Source organism: Lutra lutra, chromosome 11 (assembly GCF_902655055.1).
Source record: "Lutra lutra chromosome 11, mLutLut1.2, whole genome shotgun sequence".
In the NCBI taxonomy this organism is placed as follows: Eukaryota; Metazoa; Chordata; class Mammalia; order Carnivora; family Mustelidae; genus Lutra; species Lutra lutra.
In genome coordinates, this window is record NC_062288.1 from 38,484,830 (window position 1) to 38,509,560 (window position 24,731).

The 24,731-nt window shown below is 36.8% G+C and overlaps 1 protein-coding gene across 1 annotated transcript in view; it reads left to right on the forward strand.

Annotated features, from left to right (window-relative positions):
* The window catches only part of CASD1 (CAS1 domain containing 1), a 57,210-nt gene extending 54,283 nt beyond the window's left edge, over nucleotides 1–2,927 (forward strand). The window contains exon 18 of the mRNA XM_047695796.1: nucleotides 1,408–2,927. Within this exon, the coding sequence (XP_047551752.1) occupies nucleotides 1,408–1,674 (267 nt within the window). The 3' untranslated portion in view covers nucleotides 1,675–2,927. The remainder of the gene's footprint in view (nucleotides 1–1,407) is intronic.
* The last annotated feature ends 21,804 nt before the right edge of the window (nucleotides 2,928–24,731 follow it).

A 24,731-nucleotide genomic window follows, 5' to 3' on the forward strand; every position in this document is an offset into this window, starting at 1 on the left:
TTTATATTGTCTTAAGCTTTTAAGCACTAAATTGCTGAGATCAGAAAAGAAAAAAGTTAAATAGATCGAAATGAAGTTTATAAATAGATATAAATGAAGTCGAGCTGAAGGGATTTTGATTTGTTCTTCATCTCCATAATTAAATATTACTGGAATTTAGTTTATCAATACTTATCCTAATAAAATTCGCCATTATGATTGGAAATTTGGGAAAATTTTTTAACCTTATTACATTTTATATGAAATACTATGACTTATTTAAAACCTTAAAGTAGATTTAAAAAAATTCTGAATATTCTGTGTTCTATTATTCAAAGTAGAACATTTTAATGAGGAAACAGAACAGATTTTAATCTGTTTAATAAAAGATATATTTTAGAGTATAAGATTTATTAAGTTGTCCTTAAAATAGGAAAATAAATTTTTGAGTTCTTTAATAAATGTTCTATTGTTTTTTTGTCTCATAAGTGAGACTGAATAGAATTTAGAATTATTAACCAAGAATGACTTACCAAGTCATTCAGTAAATAAAAGAATATTTGTTTTGCTATCCCCTTAATATTAGGAGCATGAGCATTTTTATTTAATGAATGAATTTATAATTTGGTATTTCTATTAAAAATATCAAAATTGTATAGTCTCATATTTGAGAGGTAGCTTGCATTTTTCTACTCTCTGATATTTTGAAACAATGTGATGAAAGACCCACATTTGTAACCACATTGAAAGTTGTAGGGCAACCCTCTGAGGTCCCTTCCGTCTTCCAGAGCTTTGTAGTACGGCTCAATGAACTTTGCTTTGCTGCCCACCACTCTTCAAAAGAAAGAAAAAGTTGTAGTGGTGTCAACTAATATGTATACTCACATGGAAGTTGCAGTATACTTTAGGAACAGGCAAATGTAGTTGGAAACATTTGGCCATGCAGAGCAAACTTAAGGATATCATAATGCCCGTATCACTTCCTGTTCATATATCCACATAAGAAATATATTCACAAATATGTGTAAATATGCAGTATGCACATATGTGCACAGACCCACAGTAACTCTTTATTTGGGGTCTAAAGACCAGAGTCCAGAAATCCTTCTGTCAGCTGTCTTCTATGTCATGCAAAAAAGAAAAAAAATTAAAAAAAAATATATATATATATATATATGAGTGTGTGTGTGTTTTCCAGTTGTAAGGTCCCTGTGTGATTTCTTGGGGACTTTGAAGCCATGCTTCAGCAAGTAGGAGTTCTGAAGAGCAGACTACAGTCAGCTTTTCAGGACCAAGAGTGAAATGGAAGGAAATGGTTTGGAAAAAGCCTTCTAACATAATTATGCTAGTAAATGTTTAAATTAGGCAAAATTGTGATGTAGTCATTGACCCTCTGTATATATCTAACTTTAAATACTCTCCTTCCAGCTCTTTATTTGCCAATATCACATATGGCTGGCCGCCGACACCAGAGGCATCTTGGTACTCATACCTGGAAACCCTATGCTCAACATCATTGTCAGCACTTTCATATTTGTTTGTGTGGCACACGAAATTTCTCAGATCACTAATGATCTTGCACAGATTATTATTCCTAAAGATAACTCATCTCTCTTGAAAAGATTGGCATGTATAGCTGCATTTTTCTGTGGACTCCTCATCTTATCGTCGATTCAAGATAAGTCAAGGCATTAGGTTCCTAAAATCCTAAGAAACTTAAAACTCTTCAGGCTAATTTTGTGTCTACCTAGAGGAGAAAAGCGTCTATCTGGAGATATAAATGTATATGTAAATTGAAAACGCGTGTGGCAAGAGGACAGCTCGGTGGCGTCTGTTGAACATGTGTGGTTGTATATATCGGAAATGTACGTCTCCAATGTGAAATACTGAAAACCAGTTGAAGCAGAGTGCATTGTATAGGATTGCATGTGAAACGTCTTTTCTACTGGATCTGTGTATTTCCATTTATAAATGATTTTAAGTTAACACAAAGGCAGGGAAATAATTACCTTTCCAGTAAAAACAATTTAATTAGCTTAGTGGCATCGCTGAGTGTTTTGATCTTTACTAAATTTGTGGTAATTAGATGGTCTACACCTGTATTCATCATGGAAGTTCCTACTTCACTGAAAACTTTCTTACTCCAGAATGACTGCAGTATTGTTTTCTTACCATATGTGCAATGATGTGGAACGATGAACAGTATGCCTTTAATTTATATGTGTTCACGTGCTGATGTTACCTGTTTTTGACATGGTTTTTCTTCCGGACTGTGGTTTTCAGGTATTCCTAAATCTTTGTACACTTTGTCTCACAGAGTTGTTTTAGGCTCCATGACAGGGTTTTGTCACTGTCGATGTTGTTGTCACTTTTATAAAAAGCCAAATTTTCTTTCCAATTGAAACCTTCATCCATTTGTTTCCTTAAGCTATACCAGTGTGATACCAGTTACCCTGTGGATCCAGTTAATATGTTTTCCTCCAACTAATTAATTTCTGTCTAGTACTTCCAGTGTTTGGAAAGCTCTTTATAATCATTTTGGTATTTTCTATTACCTCCCCTCCCCCCCCCCCGTTTTTAAAAAAATATATATTTATCAATCTAACTGGTGCAGTGTAGTAAAGATTCAAGCTGTTTTGACTGCGACGTATAACCATAAGTAGAATTTTAAGTAAACCGGTGACTTTGGGCAATATATGTTTTTTGTCTTGTTTTGTTACAAGCTAACTGTTAGAGGTATAAATTTATTTATCTGTTGTACAGATTTGATTATAACGTTTAATGTTTGAAAGATTGCACTTGTTTGCTCTTATTGTGTGTGGGATAAAATATATTTTCTGTTCATGGTATATAAATATATGGAGTAATTTAAACAGTAAATAAACGTTCTGTGGATGCTTATTTTTGTATGGGCAAAGTATCGATTAAACTGTATGTGTCCTTTTTTTAAAAAAATCTGGATCCATTCATGATTGGTTCAAATTTCTAATTTATTTCTTCAGCTTAAATTTGCTTTTCCAAACTCTTTGTGCATAGGGAGAGGTCACTGTGATAGTTGAATAAGGAATGATTTAGTTATCAGGGTGTCAGAGGATAATCTGCCTTTCCACCCAGGAAGTTCAAGCACTGTAGTTTATTAGTAGTCTTACTTGAAGATCTTAAAATTTTAATTATTATTTCTTCAGCACTGGATTTATGTGCCAGTGATCTCTTCCCATTAATTGTGGAATAATTCTCAGATAGAAATGTGTGTTCTTTCTTTTTCTCTCTTCTTCTGCCCTTAATCTTTTGACATTTCCCAGATAGACAATTGTAATGATTCATTGCTCTGCCTCCTAGACTGCAGCCTTATAAGTAGAGGATAGTATAGTTATAAATCAAAAACTTCCAAGTACCATAATCACATTATTCTTGCTGGTGTGGCTTGCCAATGAGTAGAGTGCATTTTAATTTAGCTTGTAAGTTTTATCGCCTAAAAAAGATTCTTCCTGATGAAACAATTGAAAAAGAAAGATGACCAGCATTTCTGTTTTTTGGAAGCACTTACGTCTTCCAGTAGTGATGCCCAATGAATATGTTTTCTCTCCTATTCGAATTCAACCCTAAAACTTAACTAGCAAGCCCTTTCTTCATCACGTGCTCTCATTTAATATGCCCCACAGTTTTATTATATATAATAATTGCAAGATAGTCCTTTTGTAATTAAAGTATATTCTGTTTACATTTAATTTTCTTAATGAGTCTTATGGGTAAGAGGTGATTGAGGTAGAAGTTGCCATAAGGATAGCATCTCTTTATGGTATAGGTTTTAATACCCTTTCTGCATTGATTCAGATTCTGACTAGCATTGCTCATTCATACCATTCTTCAGAAAAAGATGTTTAGCAGGATATTTCGACACACTAAAATTGAAATAAAGCCACAGAGGCTCTCTAAACTCAGATTTTCTCTACGGTAGATTGCACTGAGACATCTACCATCTGGTCCCAGAAGGGACTTGCTTGACTCAAACCTACCTCGATCCTTCCATTTCCTTTGCCACACCTTCCCATTTCTATGGATAGCCAACACAGCCTAAAAATTCATAGCCTTGACCTAAAACCATTCACTGTACCTCTAAGCTAGATCCTATGATTTGTTTTAGGTCCTGGTATAAAATAACATTTGCACCCTACCATTCCCTTGTAAGGTAAGTTAACCAGTTACAGTTTTTTTAAAGGTGAGTGATTTTTTTCTCCACGAGTGCCTTATTTCAAATGTTAGCCTAGGAACCTTGTAAGTATAGTAAAATTTAATGTGTATCTGTGTTTATATTTAATTTTTTTATTAGATTATAATTAATGTAAATAAATAAACTATAGGACCAAGGGCGGAACCTTCATGTAATAGATACTCAATAAAAGCCAGTTCTCCAAAGAATGTGCAATTTCTAGGACAATGCATGGCTTCCTTTAGATTGTCCCTCCACCTTGGGCTTGGGACTTTTAACAAACCCTGGGAGAGTCAAGTTGGAATTTTATGTTGAGCTGTTAATTACAACACTCATTTTTAGCCTATAAAAATGGCAGTTTCAGGGCGCCTGGGTGGCTCAGTGGGTTAAAGCTGCCTTCAGCTCAGGTCATGATCCCAGGATCCTGGGATCGAGCCCCACATTGGGCTCTCTGCTCAGCAGGGAGCCTGCTTCCTCCTCCCTCTCTGCCTGCCTCTCTGCCTACTTGTGATCTCTGTCAAATAAATTTTTAAAAATCTTTAAAAAATAAAATAATGGCAGTTTCATATGACTCAACCTCACTGCTTCCTTTTTGTAAAAGATAACTCAGGTAGTTATCTTCAGAACTTACTTCAGACATTCCAAAAACTAAGTTTGGTTTTATTAAGAGTGATTTTGACGATTGGTGAAAACTTAAAATATGCCCGTTTGAAAAGCTCCATTAAATCTAGATTTGTCTTTCTTCTAATGAAATCCCTTCTAGTGTCTTGTGCAGATTAGAAATATTTTATATATTTTTGGGGGCACCTGGGTGGCTCAGTAGGTTAAGCCTCTGCCTTCGGCTCAGGTCATGATCTCAGGGTCCTGGGATCGAGCCCCGCATCGGGCTCTCTGCTCAGCAGTGAGCCTGCTTCCTCCTCTCTCTGCCTGCCTCTCTGCCTACTTGTGATCTCTCTCTCTCTCTGTGTCAAATAAAAAAAAAAAAAAAAAGAAATATATATTTTTTTAAATTTAAGTTTTTTTTCAGTGATCCAAAATTCAATGTTTATCACCCACATGCAGCGCTCCATGCAATATGTGCCCTCCTTAATACCCACCACTAGGTTCACCCAACCCCCCAAGAAACCCTAAGTTTTTTCTCAGAGTCCACAGTCTCTCATGGTTTGTCTCTGCCTCTGATTTCCCCCAACTCACTTAAAAGTTAGATCTATAAAGTTATATAAACAAGAGACTGTTTTCCAAAAGTAGAGTTGATATCATGAACTGTAAAATATCTAATGGTTTAATTAGAAATGACTTACTTGTTTCTTATTTTTAAAATACCATTCCAGAGCATAAAAATGGGATAGATGAACATTTTAAAAAGAAATTTGTGGTTACCTAGAGGTATTTTTGTCTTCCAGAGGGCAAAAGCTTCATACTTAAAAGTAATTATTATAATATTTTAAAAATTCAGCTAGTTTTATTGGCTTGTATTCCTTATTGAGAAAACATTTGAGAATTTTCTAATAATAAAGTCACTAAAAAGAAAACTATTAACAAGATTTTATTTTTTAATTCTAAAGCTGCTGCAGATGGATTATTTAATTCTTTTGCTCTCCATTGCCAAAATAACAAAGCTGGAGTTAACTACTGGTAAAAGCTCTCTCTGTTTATCACCCCATCTCTTCTTAATATGAATTCCAGCCAGGACAATCTTACTATTCCCAAATATCATACTCTTCTTTTGTTCCCACTCTTTTCATCTACCTAAATCCAACTTATTTCAAGAATAAAGAATTTAAGAATTTGAATTCCACCATCTCTGTGAAAACAATATTTTCATTATCTTTTTAAAAAACTATTCTAGCACTAATCTTCAGTAAGGTTACAACTCTAAGGTCAAGAGGGTATTTCTTACGGGTTTAATAAGGAGCTAGACACAAAGTGGACATATAGAGGCTTAACCATCAGCCAAGGGATTCTGGCTTTATTTCTCCCATCTTAAAAACAAAACTCCTCTTTATCTCTTGTGTTCCCAGAGCTACTGCCTCATTTATTTTCTCTTACAGACCCAAGCTGCTCTTGTCAAGGTCAATGAGAACCTCCATATTGCCAAATCCAATGATCAGTTCTCAATCTTCACCCTACTTGACCTATAAGTAGTACTTGACACCGTTGATTTACTGCATGCCTGTCCAGCCACCTTCTCTATGCTTCCAGGACATCATCATCTCCTGTTGTCTTCCCCCCTCAGTAGCCATTCCTCCAGTCTTGTTCCTTGGGTCCTCTTCACACCGTCAACCTCTAAATTGCAGTCCCCCAAAACTCAGACCTTAGACCTCCACACTCACTTCTTAGAGATATCACCTAGTCACATGTCTTTATTACCTATATGAGGTATACCTCATATACCTGAGGACTGAGGTATATGAGGACTACCATATTTATATTTTCAGTCTAAACCTCTTCTCTACAATTTAGACTCAAATATCCAACTGCCTACTTAACATCTTCATTTGAATATCTAAAACACATATCAAACATAACAAGTCAAAACCAAAACTAAGCTTCCCAATACGGATAACAAAAACACCACAAACTTCCTCTTTTCGGTAAATGGTAGCTACATCCTTCAGCTTGTTCAGATAAACAATTTTAACTCCTCTTTTCTTACACCTTAACACCATAACTTTTAGTACATCTTGGCAGCTTCATTTTCAAAATACCTCCATAATTCAGTAATTCAGCCACTTTTCGTCACCTCCGATGTGATCACCAGCTCTTTCCTGGAATACTGTAATGGCTTCTTTTTTTTGCCCCATAGTTATGACCCATTTATACCTTTGCTTACCTTTTTTTTTTATTTTCTATCCCTCCCCATGAGAACCTGATTTTTCTGAGGACAGGGATTTTTCCGTTTTATTCACCATGGTATCCCCAATTCTTAGAACAATGCCTATTATTCGCTAGGTGAATTCATGAACTCCACAGGAAATGGTGTCAAGTGCTAACCCCACTTGAGACAGGCAGTCATGCAAGGGTTGAGGCAGCTGGGAAAAAAACTTTTCCTTAGCTATTTGGACAAGAGGCTAAAGATATACTGTCTTTGACTGTTAGAATGTTGATTTGCATAATGTTATTTAAAAAAAAAAATGTAACTCATGCAGCCAGGTAAATAGTGAGTTGACAGCAGGGTAGGGGTCTTTCTGCCCTCCATTGCAACCGCCTGCAGAACTGAACCCCAGCCATACCATATAGTCTTTTACTCACTGTGGGTCCATCCAGTCATTCCTCATTTTCTTGCTTTATGCTGGGGCCATATGTCAACCGCCATTTTGCCATTGCACTTACATGATTATTTTTCTTGTAATAGAGAATTATTTATTTGGACTCCTATCTCTATTGGAAGTAAGAAAGCCATGTATTTTAAAAAGAGAGAGAGATTGTGCTTTTTGTGAAAGTCAAAAATATTCCTCTGTGTTTAATAGGCAAAATTAACTGTGTCAAAGAACACAACTTAAAAATTCATTATGAAATAAACTAAGCTAAAACCCATTGCCAGTACTTAGAAACGTATATGAGTGCCAGTATAAATAAAATAAGATTAATGAATTAAATGAGCCTGACATTTCAACAGGACTTGATTTCTAATAAAAAAAATTTAAAAATAATAATGCTATGAAATTCAGATATATATTAAGTGAAAAAATTTCATCAAAACATTTAACAGATGGTAACTTTTAAAAGCATATCTACTGAATGTAGCAAAAATTACATGCCCAAAGAAATAAGCAGAAATCACATGCCAAGAAGAAGTAAGCTTTTGAAAATAGGATAACTGGGAAAACTCTTATCTTCCTCAGTATATCAAGGTACACTAGAGAACTTACAGAAAAATTTATGAGAAGTTCATTTGTGACATTTTCTATTGTAGTTGAGAGCCCAGGTATCAATAATACCACCTACTTGGCTATATTTATGTGTACTTTCAGAGAAAATTCTAAGGTTACCAAGTGATTCAGAACCATACCTATGTCAGATTCATTACTGATCAATTTGCTTGAAAAATATCTTAAAGTTTGATATAGGCTAATATTAATATTAATCAAGTTATAATTAATAACATGACAAAATTGGAATACCTGAACTCTGCGTAGACTTTAGGAATAGTGGCCTTAGAATATAAATACTAGGGGCGCCTGGGTGGCTCAGTGGGTTAAGCTACTGCCTTCGGCTTGGGTCATGATCTCAGAGTCCTGGGATCGAGCCCCGCATTGGGCTCTCTGCTCAGCAGGGAGCCTGCTTCCTCCTCTCTCTCTGCCTGCCTCTCTGCCTGCTTGTGATCTCTCTCTGTCAAATAGGTAAATAAAATCTTAAAAAAAAAAAAGAATATAAATACTAGTATGCAGATATTTTATCCATGTTCAGAAGTAACAATTATGAAGAATTTGGGAAACTATAAAACTGAATGAAATCACATATACTTTGTATCTAAAGGAGTCAAAGGTAAAATTATACTTAGTAGCACAATGAAAAACCCGACATTTACATCTTAGTAAAAAGATGGTATCAAGATTCTTATCTCAAGAGAGAAAAATGTCCTAATTAAATTTATTTTCCCTTTTTAAAATTTTCAAATTTAAAATATCCAATTTTATAAATGTTTGTCATATTAAAGGCTTATCATACAGTAAAAACAAAGCTCTATTCGGTATCTGGCAGTTTTGTGGGGTTTTGTTTGTTTTTTTCATTCTTAGCCTTCTTCATAGACCTGTCTGTCATCACAGTAAGTACTTCATTTTGACGATAGCTTTTTCATAAACAAGCCAGTTATGGTTTTTGTTTTGTTTTGTTTTGTTTGACAAGTCATCAGATCAAAGTACTGCTTATAAAAGAAGTAGATCCTCCTCTGTGAGAATACATGAGGTTGGTTTCAGAAGATAGTTAATGTCTGGAGGGGCAAGATGCGTTTCTCTTGCGTAATTCAGGAGAAGAGCAGTGACAGCCAGCTCTGGTCTAGAAAGAGCAAACTAGAACTAAGAAGCCATCTCTTCTTTACCTCCTGCCATCTCATCTCCACCTGTGATAGAAGACATGTAGTTGGGGCACCTGGGTGGCTCAGTGGGTTAAGCCTCTGCCTTCGGCTCAGGTCAGGATCCCAGGGTCCTGGGATCGAGCCCCACATCGGGCTCTCTGCTCAGCAGGGAGCCTGTTTCCCCCTCTCTCTCTGCCTGCCTCTCTGCCTACTTGTGATCTCTGTCTGTCAAATAAATAAATAAAATCTTAAAAAAAAAGAAAAAGAAAACATGTAGTTGAAGTCTGAGGGGCCCAGCACTTTGAAAACACCCTCCCCCCCACACACACACAGAGGACATGGAGCTGGAGCCCTTTCTCAGAGACTACAAAATTTAACTTGGAACCTATAAAGAAGGAATACATGGACAAGAATAGCCAAGAAAAAAATTTAAATAGACTAATGAGAAGGGTAGAACTTGGACAATTTGATGTTTAGACACATGATTAAGTTTATAGCTATATCAGTGTGGTATAGTAGATGCCACAATATATAGATTAATGGACAGAATAGCAAACACAGAAACAGATTTTTAATTCAGGAGATACTTGGGTAAGGTAAGAGTTTGATTTCACTTTCTAGGGAAAGGTAGAAATATCCTTTAAATAGCCCCAAGATGATTGCTTAACCATGGGTATCGGAAGAATACACTCATTCTTACTCTATATGCCAGAAGACATTTAAGATGAGTAATGGGTTTAGAGACATAAAATAAGTAGAAAGTGTAAGTGAATATCTCAAGATGAGAAAAGACCCATTAAGAATAAAGCAAAGGATAAAACCAAGAATCGCTTCATCCCGTTACATAAAAATTTAAAACCAATATACCAAAAGACATAAATCGGAAAAATACAGGCTGGAAATTTTTAGAACATGAGTATTTGACAGAAAGGTAATATCTTGAGTATATAGAGAGCTTCTGAAATTTAGAAAAAACAAAATATTTTCCAAGTTTCAGTTGGTTCCTGATTAATTCTATACAGAAGGTCACTTCCTTCAGCTACCTTGACGTACATTACTCAAATAATTTAGCTTGGAAGAACATCAGGAAATCACAGTACTCAAAGCTAGGCTTTCTATGGATGCTTTTTGGGAGTCAGGCGGTGGGTTTAATGGCCACTATGTCTAGCTATGCCTTCTTTACACATTTTCCAGACTAATATTAATTAAGACTAGGTTATATTGAGCAGAAATTTGGAACCTAATGGTCCATCTGCCTGCATGAGAGTTCATATTCAATGTTGTTTCTTTCCTAAAGAGAATCTTGGCCAAACTCTATAGTATTCCCTCAGAAACTCCTGATCATTAGATTTAAATTTCCCCAAAAGATGTCGCTCCTACACTAGTTCAGTGTCCTACTGAGACCACTTTTTTTCCTAGATCCCTAGAACAGCCTAACTTAACATATGGGATATGCAGCATTGAACTCCCAGCTACCTAATATCTGTTAGCTATGGGTATGCAGTACAGTATTTATAAAGGAACATTAAGAATTTGCTCTTTGTCACATCCTCAGATCCTTTAAATGTACCCCAGAGCTAAGTCAGGCAAGTATCTAGCAAAGACCACCTGTACAACATTTTCCCTATGTAACCCTAGAATCTCTTTAGTTTGAGGCTGTTGGTCAGCCTTGCAGGACACCCTACAAAACAGTTACATGAAATTCATCATTGTGGCAACTGTAAGAATGTTGTTGATTATGTTACACAATGGTCTCTTTATGTGGACTCTCGAGAGTTATTTCATCCTGGCCCTAGTACTGGAATATTTGTGCTTCTCCTGAACAGTTCATCTGCTACTATCTTACGGACACTGTGAGTTGGCTTTACACATTTGCTGATAAAAAGCTAGAGCCAAGTTTGTGCTTCATCCCTAAAATCAGGGCACTTTGGCCTTCAATATTTTTATTAGCCTCCTTCTCAAATGTTGCAAATCCTTCCCCCAGTTTCCATTTGTCTTTTGTTTTGACTGCTTATAGTTTTGGTTTGTGTTTTTTTTTTTTTTTTTTTTTACATAGAAATGTTCAAGCTCAAAAAGTATTGGTCATTTTGATTACTCTATTCCCCTCAAAGCATGAGACTCTGGGGACACCTGTGAAAGGAGAGAGGAAAGGATGGAAATTTGAGTCAGAGGGGCTTCTTCTCGAGTGAAACTCTGACAAAGTCTCCGGCAGGCTGTGAGATGCCCTTGAGCAAAATGACAGATTCAGAGGAGTCTGGAGTCAGGAATAACCTGGTCAATGGACACTGGCCCCCCTCATTGCTGGCTGGGAGCAGCCCAGGGAGATTGAGACCTTGACATCAACAGTGAGGCAGATACAACAGTGCCGTATCTGCAGACTGTCTATTCCCCTCTCAGGTCAGCTTCTCTTACAAGGAGATGGGAACAGGGCACTTCTGCACCTGTCACCACTCACCCCTGGTCTTGGGCACACATCCACACATCTTCAGGGAATTTGTCCTCCATGATTTTCATGGGCCTCTTTCTGAAGATAAGTCTTAACCAGGGCAAAAGACAAGTTATGGTCCATGTCTGTGCTGTGAGCCTTCTAGACACAACCGATGGTCCGATCTCCCTCCTCCAGCATTAGTTTGATTTCCATCCCTCTTGCCCTTAGCTCTGCTGCTCTTGATTGCTTACCTAGAATTGTGATCCGGACTCTCCTTCTGGAAGGGTCACTGAGCTCTTGGTGATCACGCTCATTAGACTGAGGTTGCTGCACGTATTCATTCACAGTCCCGGGAGACCAAGGGAGTAGGAAGCAGAACCTACGTGGATCACCTCGGTTCCACGCACATTCTTTTTTTTTTTTAAGATTTTTTTTTTTTTAAAGATTTCATCCATTTACTTGACAGGCAGAGATCACAAGTAGGCAGAGAAGCAGGCAGAGAGAGAGGAGGAAGCAGGCTCCCTGCTGAGCAGAGAGCTCAATGCGGGGCTCGATCCCAGGACCGATCATGACCCAAGCCAAAGGCAGAGGCTTTAACCAACTGAGCCACCCAGGCGTCCCTCCACGCACATTCTTTCTAGCTGTCATCGTGTACAAGCAGCCCTACCTCCCTTTGCTAATCAGGAGCATTTGCCCCTTCCAAAATGGTGACTCTTTTTGTTTCTTGCGCGCTGGACCTCACTGTCAATTTTTCTGAAGTGAGATCTGGGCAGCTCACCTCCACGCCCAGTGCAAAGAATGACAAGGGAAGTATTTGCAGTCAATAATAATAATAATAATAAAGAAACCCAGATATTTACAATGAAATTCATGTGCTACATCAAGAGACCAGAAGAAAGAAATGGGAATAGAGTCATTTATATACATAATGTATGTATGTGTATATGTGTGAGTGTGTATACATATATATGTGAATTCATAATTTGGTGAACATAGAATTTTAAATAAGCAAGGAAAGGAGAGGAAAATTGTGCAAGGAAAGGAGAGGAAAATACAATTTGATTCCTTTTAAAGGTTTTATTTATTGGGGCACCTGGGTGGCTCAGTGGGTTAAGCCTCTGCCTTCGGCTCAGGTCGTGATCCCAGGGTTCTGGGATGGAGCCCCACATCGGGCTCTCTGCTCGGCAGGGAGCCTGCTTTCCCCTCTCTTTCTCTGCCTGCCTTTCTGCCTGCTTGTGATCTGTCAAATAAATAAATAAAATCTTTTTTAAAAAAATAAAGGTTTTATTTATCTGAGAGAGAGAAGGAGAGAGAGCACGAGAAGAGAGAGGTCTGCAGGAGAAGGAGAGGTCAGCAGGAGAAGCTGCTCAGCAGGAGAAGCTGCTCAGCAGGGAGTCTGATGTGGAACTCAACCCCGGAACTCCAGGATCATGACCTGAGCAGAAGGCAGTCACTCAATGAGCCACCCAGGTGCCCTACAATTTGATTTTAACTAATCTCTGATACAGAGATAGTTTAAACATATAAATAAAAGAGGAAAGCAAAATGCATACAATCCTAATACTCCTATAAAAAGAAATATTTCTCTTGGTCGAAAGAAATGCCATAAATAAATAGCAAATTGGAAAAAGTATTTAAAAACCAATAGAACTACTCTTAATATCTATATATAAAGAAGTCTTACAGTTTTTTTTAAACAAGATTTTCTCCAGCTTATGACTAGTTTATAGTTTACGATACCATATAGTACATCACTTCATTCCATTACTTTGGACTAACTTACATAAATGGTTCAACTTGGAGGGTACATCAGGAAGCAACACTGCTCAAAGCTGGTCATTCTATGGGAGCTTTATTGAGTTTTTCCTTTTTCTTTCTTTCTTTCTTTTCTTTCTTTCTTTCTTTTTTTTTTTTTTTTAATGTGAGCTGTGGGCTTTTGGTTATGCTTTCCTTAAACATTTTACAGAACAAAATTATTGAGTCTGTGCTATATGGAGCAGAAATTTGGGTCCTCAATAGTCCATCTGTCTGTGATTAAGAGCCATTTCCAAGTTTTTTCCCAAGGAGCATCTTACCAGGTCATTACTGCCCACAGCATGGCACTCTGATAGTTCTGATTTTTAATATGCAGAGAAAATGTTTCCCTCATCCTAGTTCCCCTGTCAGCTCATGTTTAAGTTTGTACTTGAAATCAAACAAAACAGCTGCAGTCCAGATATTGTCAGAGGGGGGTTGACATTTTCATATTTTTTCTGACTATAATTTTTAGTCTTGCTCCTCCCATCTCATTTTATCTTATTTTATTACTCTTTATTGTTGTGATTTATTTTTCTCTTTTCTAACATGCTGCAGTCATCCAGTTTTTCTTTTTCTACTGATTTAAACCTTTTATCCCCTGCATCTACCATTCCAGTGGTTATCTTTAATTCTCTCCTCAGGCTTCTAATATTATCTGATCCGGGTCATGTAAAAAGAACAAGCATATAATTGGAACAAAAATTGCCATGGTCCATCACTTCTCGCATGAAGCATGTGCACACTTCTTTTTTGGCAAGGTGCTAGCTTTGAAAATACCAATGGAGTTATAAGGGGAGATCAGAAAGAAGACACCAGAGGATTGGCAAGCGTCTCTCTCAGCATTCTGGTCATCTTTAAAATACCAGGGAAGATATGTGGAGATAACAGAAATAGGAATGTATACTGGCGCCAGCCTGTGTCCTCTAGTTTCCTCTATCAAGGTCAACTGCCTTCACTATAAATCTTTTTATCTGTTTATTTTTGAATAGGAAATAAATTTAGATGATTCAAAAAATCAAAAAATATTAAAGGCAGAGAGTGAAAACTTCTACTTTTCCTCCACCTACTTCTCAGTACAGCTACCTGTGGCTTGTACTTATTAGCTTTTTCTGTATTCTTACGAAGTTCCTTTATATAGTATAAAGAAATAGGAATATACATTCCTACTTTTGCTCTCCTTAACATAAAATATACCATATGATTCAGGTTTGTGTTTTTTTTTTCCACTTCATAATATTCCTTGGAGATATTTCCTCATCAATGTATAGTTTCTCCTATTCTTTGTTACCACAGTGTTATGTGACCTCGGGGCTCCACCGTCAAGCCACCACCCTCTCACTGATTCCTGTGTTGATTCACATTCCCTTTTTAATTAGTTTCAACCAATTACTATTACAAATACTACTATAATATCTATTTACGCGTCATTTTCCACCAATGGGAGTATGTATGTAAGTTCCCCAATATGGGGTTACTGAGTCAGAGGGTATATGCATTTTTAATTTGGTATTTACAGGAAAATTGTCATCCTTAGGGACCCCAGCAGTTTCTACCCCTGACCAGCAATGCATTTGTGCTTGTTTCCAGCAGCCCCACATCCTCAGGGTGTATCAACTTCCATGTGGTCATATTTTTAAAAGCAATTAATATTTCCATTTCTGTGAACACTCTGCTTATATTGTCGGCCCATTTATCTATGGTTGGTCTTTTTCTTGTCAACTCTGGAGAATTCTTTATGTGTTTGGGAGATTAGCCCTGTGTCTATGATATAAGACACAAATACTTGTTCTCAGTCTATCTTTTGCTTTCTTATGGTGTTTTTGCTTTGTGGAAGTTTTTGTTTTTTGTTTTTTTACAGAGAGAGAGAGGTTTTGTCAAGCTTTTCATTTATGACTTCTGGGTTTTGAATAGTTTTTGAATAGTTACAGATTTCTTCACTCCAGAATCATAAAGGAAATCACTTGTGGTTTTTTCCATACCTTATGATGGGAGGTAGGAATCCAACTTAATTTTGTTTCAGATGACTACCTATTGCTAATACTATTTATTAAAGAGTCCATCTTTTCCACCATTGACATTACATGCTACCTGTAACACATACTAAATTTATAAATTTGTATGGGACAATTTATGTACTTTTTTACTCTGGATCAATAGCTGTTCATGCAGCAACCTCACACAGTTTTAATTATAGAGGTTTATCGTATGTTCTATTATGTCATAGTCTGTTATAATATGGTTTTATGTCTAGTGAAAATACCCTATTGCTATTTTTTTTAATCAGAGATTTTTAAGCTATTCTTGTTCTTTTTCCTAAATGAAATTTAAAATCAGCTTAGCCTGTTTCCAGAAACCCTGTTAGTATCTATATTGGAATCACATTCACTTCATAAAGTAATTTAGGATAAACAATATCCTTTGGTTATAGTTTTGGTCCAAAACTAGTATGTGCCTTTCCATTTGCGTAAGTTGTCTTTTACATCAGTTGGGACACATTAAAGTTTCTGTTCCAATAAGACTTGCTCTCTTGCAGTTAAGTTCATTCTTGGATGTTTTCTCTTTTTGATGGCTGCTCTAAGTGGGTTCTTTTCTATCATTGTAGCTTCTCCTGGTAATTGTTTGTATTTGAAGATGTCTCTATACTAAATCCACATCCTCTCTATTCTAAGGAATTTTGTAAAAAGACTTTACTTATTTGAGAGAGAGAGAGCACAAGTGGGATGGGGGGTAAGCGGCAGGCAGAAGGAGAAGGAGAAGCAGGCTCCCTGCTGAGCAAGAAGCCCCAGGCCTTATTCCCAGGACCATGATACCAGGACCTGAGCTGAAGTCAGATGCTTAACTCACTAAGCCACCCAGGTGCCCCAGGGAATTTTTTATTACTCATTTGTAATAGTTCGTTCAGTTGATTCTTTAAGGTTTCAGATACGCAATCATATCATCTTTAAATATTGATTGTTGGGCCTCTTCCTTTTCTTATTTTCTGCCTCTAATGCTTTTATATTATCTTATTCCGGTTTGTTTCTTATTGTCTTTATGTGGCCTTGTCATGAGCCTTCAAAGAAGATATTCCTGATTTAGTCAGAGTGCCTATAGTGTTCCACAAGGCGGACTGGGTATATCATATTAAGGTAGTAGCAATCAAATATGCATTTAGAGTATTTGGGGGTCAAAATGGGACTTGAAAATTTTGTCAAATGACTTTTCAGCTTCCATGGAGATGATCATCTCATTTTTCTTCTCCAGTCAGTTAACATAATTACGATATTAAATATTTCATAATATAAAAATACATTAAATATTTTTAAATATTGAAGGTGCATTTGCATCTTTTCATACGCTTACTGGCCTTTTGTATCTCTTTGGAGAAATGTCTTTTCGAGTCCTTTGACCACTCTGAATTGTGCTGTTTGTTTTTGCTGTTGTTAAGTTGTAGGAGTTCTCTACAATTTTGGAAATTAATCCCTTATGGCATATAATTTGCTAATGTTTTCTCCCATTCTGTGTACTGTCTTTTCATCTTCTCGATGGTGTCCTTTGATGCACAGAAGTCTCTCATTTTAATGAAGTCCATTTTGTCTGTATTTCTAAGAGTTTTATAATTTTAGATATCAGTTCAGGTCTTTGATCCATTTTGTGATCATTTTTATTTTTATAATATTTCTAATTTACAGTAATTGAAAACAAATCAATGACTATGTCTCCAATGCTTCACTCTTTTAAAAACAAGTATCTAGGGGCGCCTGGGTGGGTCAGTGGGGTAAAGCCTCTGCCTTTTCAGGTCATGATCCCAGGATTCTGGGATAGAGCTCCGTATCAGGCTCTCTGCTCAGCAGGGAGCCTGCTTCCTCCTCTCTCTCTGCCTGCCTCTCTGCCTACTTGTGATCTCTGTTCATCAAATAAATAAATAAAATCTTAAAAAAAATATTTGTTCAAAAAAAAAAAAACAAGTATCTATCAAATTTGCATGTCACCATTCTATGTTGAGTTGTGGGAGTGGGGCCAGTTACAGTTTCAGTATGTGTCTCCATATCAAAAGAAGCCACATCGAAGGAGAAACATCTGAACCTGATGTAAATCACAAGAAAGTACTTTAAGTCTGTTGCCATGTTTGAATGAGAATTTGGAGTCTTGAAAAGAGTCTAGTGTATTTTGTGTGTGGAAAGAACATAAATAATTAGGACCAGTGTGCAGACTACAGTAGATCAATTGCATTAATGGCCCCGCATAGTAGGTACCCCATCGTCACAGTCTGCCCCATTATTTTATATTTTTCTCTCACTCTGATTTAGGACTCAGCCAGTTTACCTGCTTTGGCTAATGGGATATCAGCAAATGTGTCACAGAGAATATTCTGAAAGAAGATGCATGTGTCTGCTAATCTCTGGCATGACTGAGTTATTCTCTTCTGTGTTTCTGCCATGCTATGAGAACATGTCAGTGCCAGCCTAATTAAATGAGATAAACTTGGAGGAAACCAAGTTCTCCCATCATCCAAAAAGAGGTCATCCAAGATGATCAAGTAGTTAGCTGGACATAATGAGGAAAGCCAGCTGAGATTAGAAGATACTTCTAATCAAATCCTGTCTAAGTAGTTGACCCATAGGAAACTAAAAACAAAACAAAACAAAACCCCCATTATTTGGGCAGGGGAGGTGATACATAGCCCAGTTGAAGCAGATAAATAACATATCAATAAATAAGTTACATAGCATAATCTATCTAGTTGAAAGATAAACCTTCCTTCCCATTTTTTATTTTTAGGCACTTGGCATTTCTTAGAAAATAAACTTAATAGGCTTGTGAGTCACTCTGATGCAGTGTGTGGACATGATAGATCTGAGCTCTTTTCACAAAGACCTTAGGTATCTAATCCATGATTATCATCTATCAAGATGTGGTGTCAATGTACATTGCTCTGTCTCACTGGAAATTCCATGGACAATCAATAAAGAGTTCTATTTCAGTGACCCTGATTTCTTGGCTTGGCCTGGGAGCTCATGATGTCAACATTCAAATCTCTGAATGCAAAGAGGAAGTGATTTTAATTATTCACTTCAGTTTTCTAATCATTTTCAGTGATGAGCTATCACCACCAACAAATCAGGGCATAATTCTATTTACTTTTGAAATGTGTTTGCTCCTCTTTAGGTTTGTCTAAGATAGCCCTGTGTTACACATTCACCTGAAACAAGACCCCTGAACTTCATTATCTTTATTCCATGGCAGACCTTTGAACACTTTGCACTGATATAGACATTACCAAGCATTAGTATACATACTAGTTAACATTTTACTAATATTCTCTGTAGTAACCAATAAAATTTGTTTTAGAGGCTTGGCACAAACTTATATAAACAAAAATTTGGCACATGGCAGTGGAAATTCCTGAGATGGCACATCTACACTGCTCTTTGCCCTAGTAAGAGATGGGCTTTGTAACTAGGAAAAAAGTTCAAAACTGAGCTCTTGACTTTATCTTTGAGATATTTTTTGCCCAGACTTCTCAAACTCAGTAAATGGATCAAAAAACAGACCCAGAAACTAAGACCATAACTCTGGAAGTCATCTTGATTCCTCCTTTCCCCCACATTTCCAATCTGTCAGCAAATCCTATCAATTCTGCGTGTAAAATATTTCTCAAAGACAAACTCTTCTAGCCGTTTCCTCTTCCCCGTTGTATTCCTGAACATTTGCTCTTTTTTCCTCTGCATTAATTTCTTGCCTTTTTATCCATTCTTCATATTTTAGTTAACATGTTATTTTTAAGAATTTTTTTAGATTAATTTCAGATTTGCAAAAACTTTTAAATACCACTATTCCCATATAATCAAATTTACCAGATGTTAATATTTTACCACACTTACTTTATCATGTCTATCAATATATCCATTCATCTATATACAATTTATTTTCTAAAAAAGCTGAGAATTCCAGTCCAAAATCAAACATTGCATTGGTTGTAATGTCACTTTAGTCTCCTTAAATGTGGAGTTTCTGTATCTCCATGAGCTTGATACTTTTGAAGAGTAAGGCCAGTTAGTTTGTAGTATATATTTAAGTTTTATATAGTAAGATTTAGGTTCAGGGCATGCATTTTTGGCAGGAATACCAGAGAAATGGTGTTTTTTTTTTTTTTTTTTTTTTTTAGAAATGGTGGTTCTTATTGGTACATCAGATCAGGAGACACACAAGATCAGTTTGTCCCATTACTGGTGACGGTAGCTTTGATCATTTGGTTGAAGTGTTTTCCAGGTATCTTTACAGTAGAGGGACTATTTTCCCCATGCCAGTGCTAAGGTATAGTGATAAAAACAGGATCTCAAAGAGATATTTGCACATGTTCATTGCTCCATTACTTTTTTTTTTTTAAGATTTTATTTATTCATTTGACACAGAGAGACATATACAGTGAGAGAGAGAGCACAAGCATGGGGAGTGGGAGAAGGAGAAGCAGGCTTTCTGCTGAGCAGGGAGCCCGATGCAGGGCTCGATCCCAGGACCCTGAGATCATGACCTGAGTCGAAGGCAGACACCCAACAACTGAGCCACCCAGGTGCCCCTGTTCCGTTACTTTTAATAGCCCAAAGGTAGAAGCAACCCAAATGTCCATTAATAGATGAATGGATAAAGAAAATGTAATATAGACATAAAATTAAATATTATACCACCAAAAAGGAAGGAAATCCTGTCACAAGCTGTAATATGGTTGAACCTCAAAGACATTAGGCTAAGTGAAATAAGCCAGTCATAGAAGGACAGATACTATATGACTCCCATGATAGGAATTAGCTAAAATAGCCAAAATTGTAGAAACAAAATGTAGAAAGAGGTTTGCCAAGGGCTGGGGAAAGGGAGAGAATAAATCAGTGTTTAGTGGTATATACAGTGTATATAATGGGTTCAATTGAAAGATGAAAAATTTCTAGAGATCTGTTGCACAGCATTCATATGTATACTTAAAAATGGTTAAAATGATAAATTTAATGTTATTTTTTTTACCACAATAATAATAAGATGGCCAGAACATTATGGGAAAAAAAGTGTTTATCCTCAGTGGTAATCATTTGTTTACTCATTTATTTATTTATATCAAAATAGTTTCAGGGATCTTACTTTATCTATAGATTATATTACTGTATTTAGTAATTGTCCCACATTTGACTAGTGTGAGCTAAGCCCCATCTAGCTGGTTCCTGAATACTTTTGATAAATCTCCATTATTCTTTTTCTTATTTTCTGGGTTCTGGGCTCATCTATCCTTTCTTTTCTGAAGCCCTGTCTCCTAGAAACCAAAATTTGAGTGCTTGGTTTTGTGGAGTATTATTGCTTCTAGGTCCTCTCAGTGGATAGAACTAGGAGGTATATTATTCTGTTAGACCAGTTTATTTCAATTTTCTCTCATTTTTTTACCCATTAATTTGCTTTAGGAACACACATGGAACCCCAAATTTAGGTAATAAAAATAAGCTTATTGTATAAACGTCATATAAAAATTAAACATAACATTTACAAAACTAGTAGTATAAGTCTATAATACATTATTGGAAACTCTTGGGACCACATGTATTTTGGTATTTAATTATTTTCAGATTTCATAAATGTGATACTTACATTACATAATATACTCAGTAGGGTAAGGGCTAAACCATGTAGCAAAATGTTAATGTTTTATAGCAAAGCATCACACCAAGTGGGATTAAGAAAGATAAACTTCATTTTTGTTCCGGTCAGATTCTACCATTAGATAGATTTGCTGTGAACTCTTGAAGAAATTGAAATCTTTGGATTTAGGAATTCCAGATAAGGGATTGTGAACCTATAATCATATGTTTTTCTACAAGAATTTAATGCAATATTTCTCCAAAATTTGTTTATCTAGTTTATTATATCTAGTCCGTTTCTTTGTAGTAGCTGTTGTTTTTATTTCCAATTGGAAGTTCTAACTCACAATTGAGGTTATTGGGAACGATAGAACTATTTATTCGTGTGATTATATCCTTTATTGTTATATACATCAATTAGTTCATAATCACTAATTACATGTTTTGCCCAGTCCACATGTGTGGCAAAACAATGCTCATGTTTACCACACCATTTCCTCTTCCTAAGTGCACAGGAAGACTATATTTCCCAGCATCCACAGCAGTTACCTTTGGAGAACATGACATTGCCAGATAATAGAGTATAGATGAAAATGAGGGGAGCCATTTTGAAGACAAGCTCTGAAAAACATCCCATGTGACACTTCAACTCTCATTTCCTTTCCCATAGAAATCCTGGATACCATGTGTTCCAGATCATATGGCATACAGGATGGAGGAAGACTGACCTGTGATGTGAGTGAATAGTGTTTTATTGTGTTAAGCCACTGTGATTTCAGGGATATTTTTGTCATATCAGCACAGCTTACCAAATAATTCTTCCCCAAATAAAAATCCATCCTCTCCTGGCATGAGTTTTTAGCATAGAGCAAAAATTCATCAAGCCATTCTCTTTTAAGTATGACCATCATGTATATCACAAGTTGATTTTTAGGTTATGTGTCAATGGTTTTGTCCCACTGCAAATTGAAATGTTAACCAGTAAGTTCAGATGATAGTAATTGCCTTTCAACATTGCATACCAATGATATTGTGCAAAATCCAGTAGTGTCCCTTGCTTGATCAAGACATCTGACTAACAGCTTATTTAGCTTTCTTTTCTCACCTTGAGTTTCCATAACATGTCTCAGCTTCCCTGCTCCAGGATTTACTCCAGAGCACTGGGATCTTGTTTGGCCCAGTCACAACAAAAGCCCAGGAGTACAGGAGAGTTAATGCCCCATGGAGCAACTCAGCTACAGGATGGTGAGTCCATGGATAAAAATCTAAATCTCTTATCACTTTGAAGGGAAATTCTGAGGTGTATTCTTTTTTTTTTTTTTTAAGATTTTATTTATTTATTTGAGAGAGAGCATGAGAGAGAGAGCATGAGAAAGGGGAGGGTCAGAGAGAGAAGCAGATTCCCCATGGAGTTGGGAGCCTGATACAGGTCTCGATGCTGGGACTCTGGGATCATGACCTGAGCTGAAGGCAGCCACTCAACAACTGAGCCACTCAGGCGCCCCTCTGAGGTGTATTCTACACAGTTCCTTAGCATATCCCCAGTAGAACAGAGTTCTACTTTCTAGAACAATAGCCAGATCAATAACATACTCTATGTTGGCTTTCCTCCAGAACCTCTTCACCTCCTCAATCTTTTTGCTTTCACATTGTGGCTTCCTGGGATCATGCCCAAATTTATAAACTGTTTTAGAGAAACCAAACTAATTCAAAATTTCCATTGGAGTGCTGTCTTTTGTGAATTTGTTCTATAAAAGCAATCAACTTGATTCCCAGTTGATTAGAAAGGAATTACATATTGTTTGAAAATGGTGCAAAAACAAACATTAGTTACTGAGGTGGTAACTAGTAAACAGATTTCTGATTCAATAAAATCCACTTTAAAGATTGACACTTTCCTATTTTGGCTTCTTATATATATAAAATCTTCACCAAAAAAAAAAAAAAATCATGTGTTCTAGGACACAGAGACTTCTATTCTATATTTGTAAAGGAGCTCTAATCAGCTCTCATTATTATTTTAAACTGAAGGGAAATCTTCAATCCATGCTGGGGATCTGAGCTCTCTAAAAGGGTTGCTGGTGGAGAGGAAGCAAGATTAGGCAAGGAGGTCATCCAACTGCAATGCAAACTTGAGGCTCTCAGCCAACCTACCAGGGAGCTCCAGAGTAAAGATTTCCCATTAGAGGAGTCCTAGGCCCTAGTACTGACACCATGCTCAGCCATGGCAAGAGGGTGGCTTCCCAGGAAAAGTTCCTCTGTTCAAAGGACATGGCAGATCCTGAAGGTGCTAATGACTGGCAGCTGGCTGTTAACCATTCTTTTTGTAGCTGAATGGTAAATTCTTCCCTGAAGGAAGATTCAAGCAGCACATCCCCATGGCTGCCACAGTTTTACAAATATAAACACCAGTATGAAAACAACATGGCAAATTACCCAAGATGAACTACAGTCTATTAACTGAATGTAGAGTGAGATGATCTAGTTGGAGTCCAAAATGGCAGAGGAGCAGGAGACTTTAATTTCGTCTGGCCCCAGGAATTCAGCTAGATAGCTATCAAATCATTCTGAACATCTGCGAACTCAATCAGAGATCTAAGAAAAGAATAGCTGCAATGCTACAAATAGAAAAGTGACCACTTTCTGCAACGTAGGAGGTGCAGAGAAATGAATCCAAGGCAATATATGGGAAGATAGACCATGGGAGGATGGAGCCTCCATTAGCCGGCTACCAGCAAATGTGTAGTGTACAAAATCAGTGTACAAAATCAGAACTTTTAGAAGTCCATAGGTACACCACAGCAGCCTACAGGGTTTGGAGACTCAAAGCAGGGTCATCTGCTTGAGACAGAAATGCTCAGTCACAGGCCAAATGAGCATGGAATACTGATGGAGACCAGGGAGGCAGGAGTGATTGACTGCTTTTCCCTAAGAGTGCATTGAGGAGTGGGGCCCCAAGTTTTTGGCTCTGGGGCCAGAGATGGGAGGACACCATTTTCATTCTTGTCCTCCAAAGCTGTACAGAAAGCTTTCAGGGAACAAAAGCTACCTGGAGCAAACCTGATCAGATTACTTAGCCTGGCCCCTGGCAAGGGCAGTACAGTTCTGCCTCAGGCAAAGACACTTGAGAATCATTGTAATAGGCCTCTCCCCCAGAAGATCAGCAAGAACATCCAGCCAAGACCAAGTTCACCAATCAATGAGAACTGCAAAACTCCAGTGCTAGGGGCAAATAGCACATAGAATTCATGATTTTTCCCCAATAATTCTTTAGTCTTTCAAATTTAATTTTTTTCTCTTTCTTTTTTCAACCAATTTATCAACTCTTTTAAAAAATCTTCTTTTAATTTTCACTTTTACAGTTACATTCTATACTTTAATTGTATTTCATGAAGTTTAAGAGCATGCTACTAAAGAATGAATGGTTCAACCAGGAAATTTTAAAAGTTTTAAAAATTCATGGAAACAAAAATGAAAACATAAATGTTCAAAATCTTTGGGATGCAGCAAAAGCGGTCCTAAGAGGAAAGTATATAGCAATACAAGCCTTCCTCAAGGAACAAGAAAGGTCTCAATTATACAACCTTAATTTACACCTAAAGGATCTGGAGAAAGAACAGCAAATAAAGCCTAAACCCAGCAAGAGAAGAGAATTAATAAAGATTAGAGCAGAAATCAAAGAACTAGAAACCAAAAGAA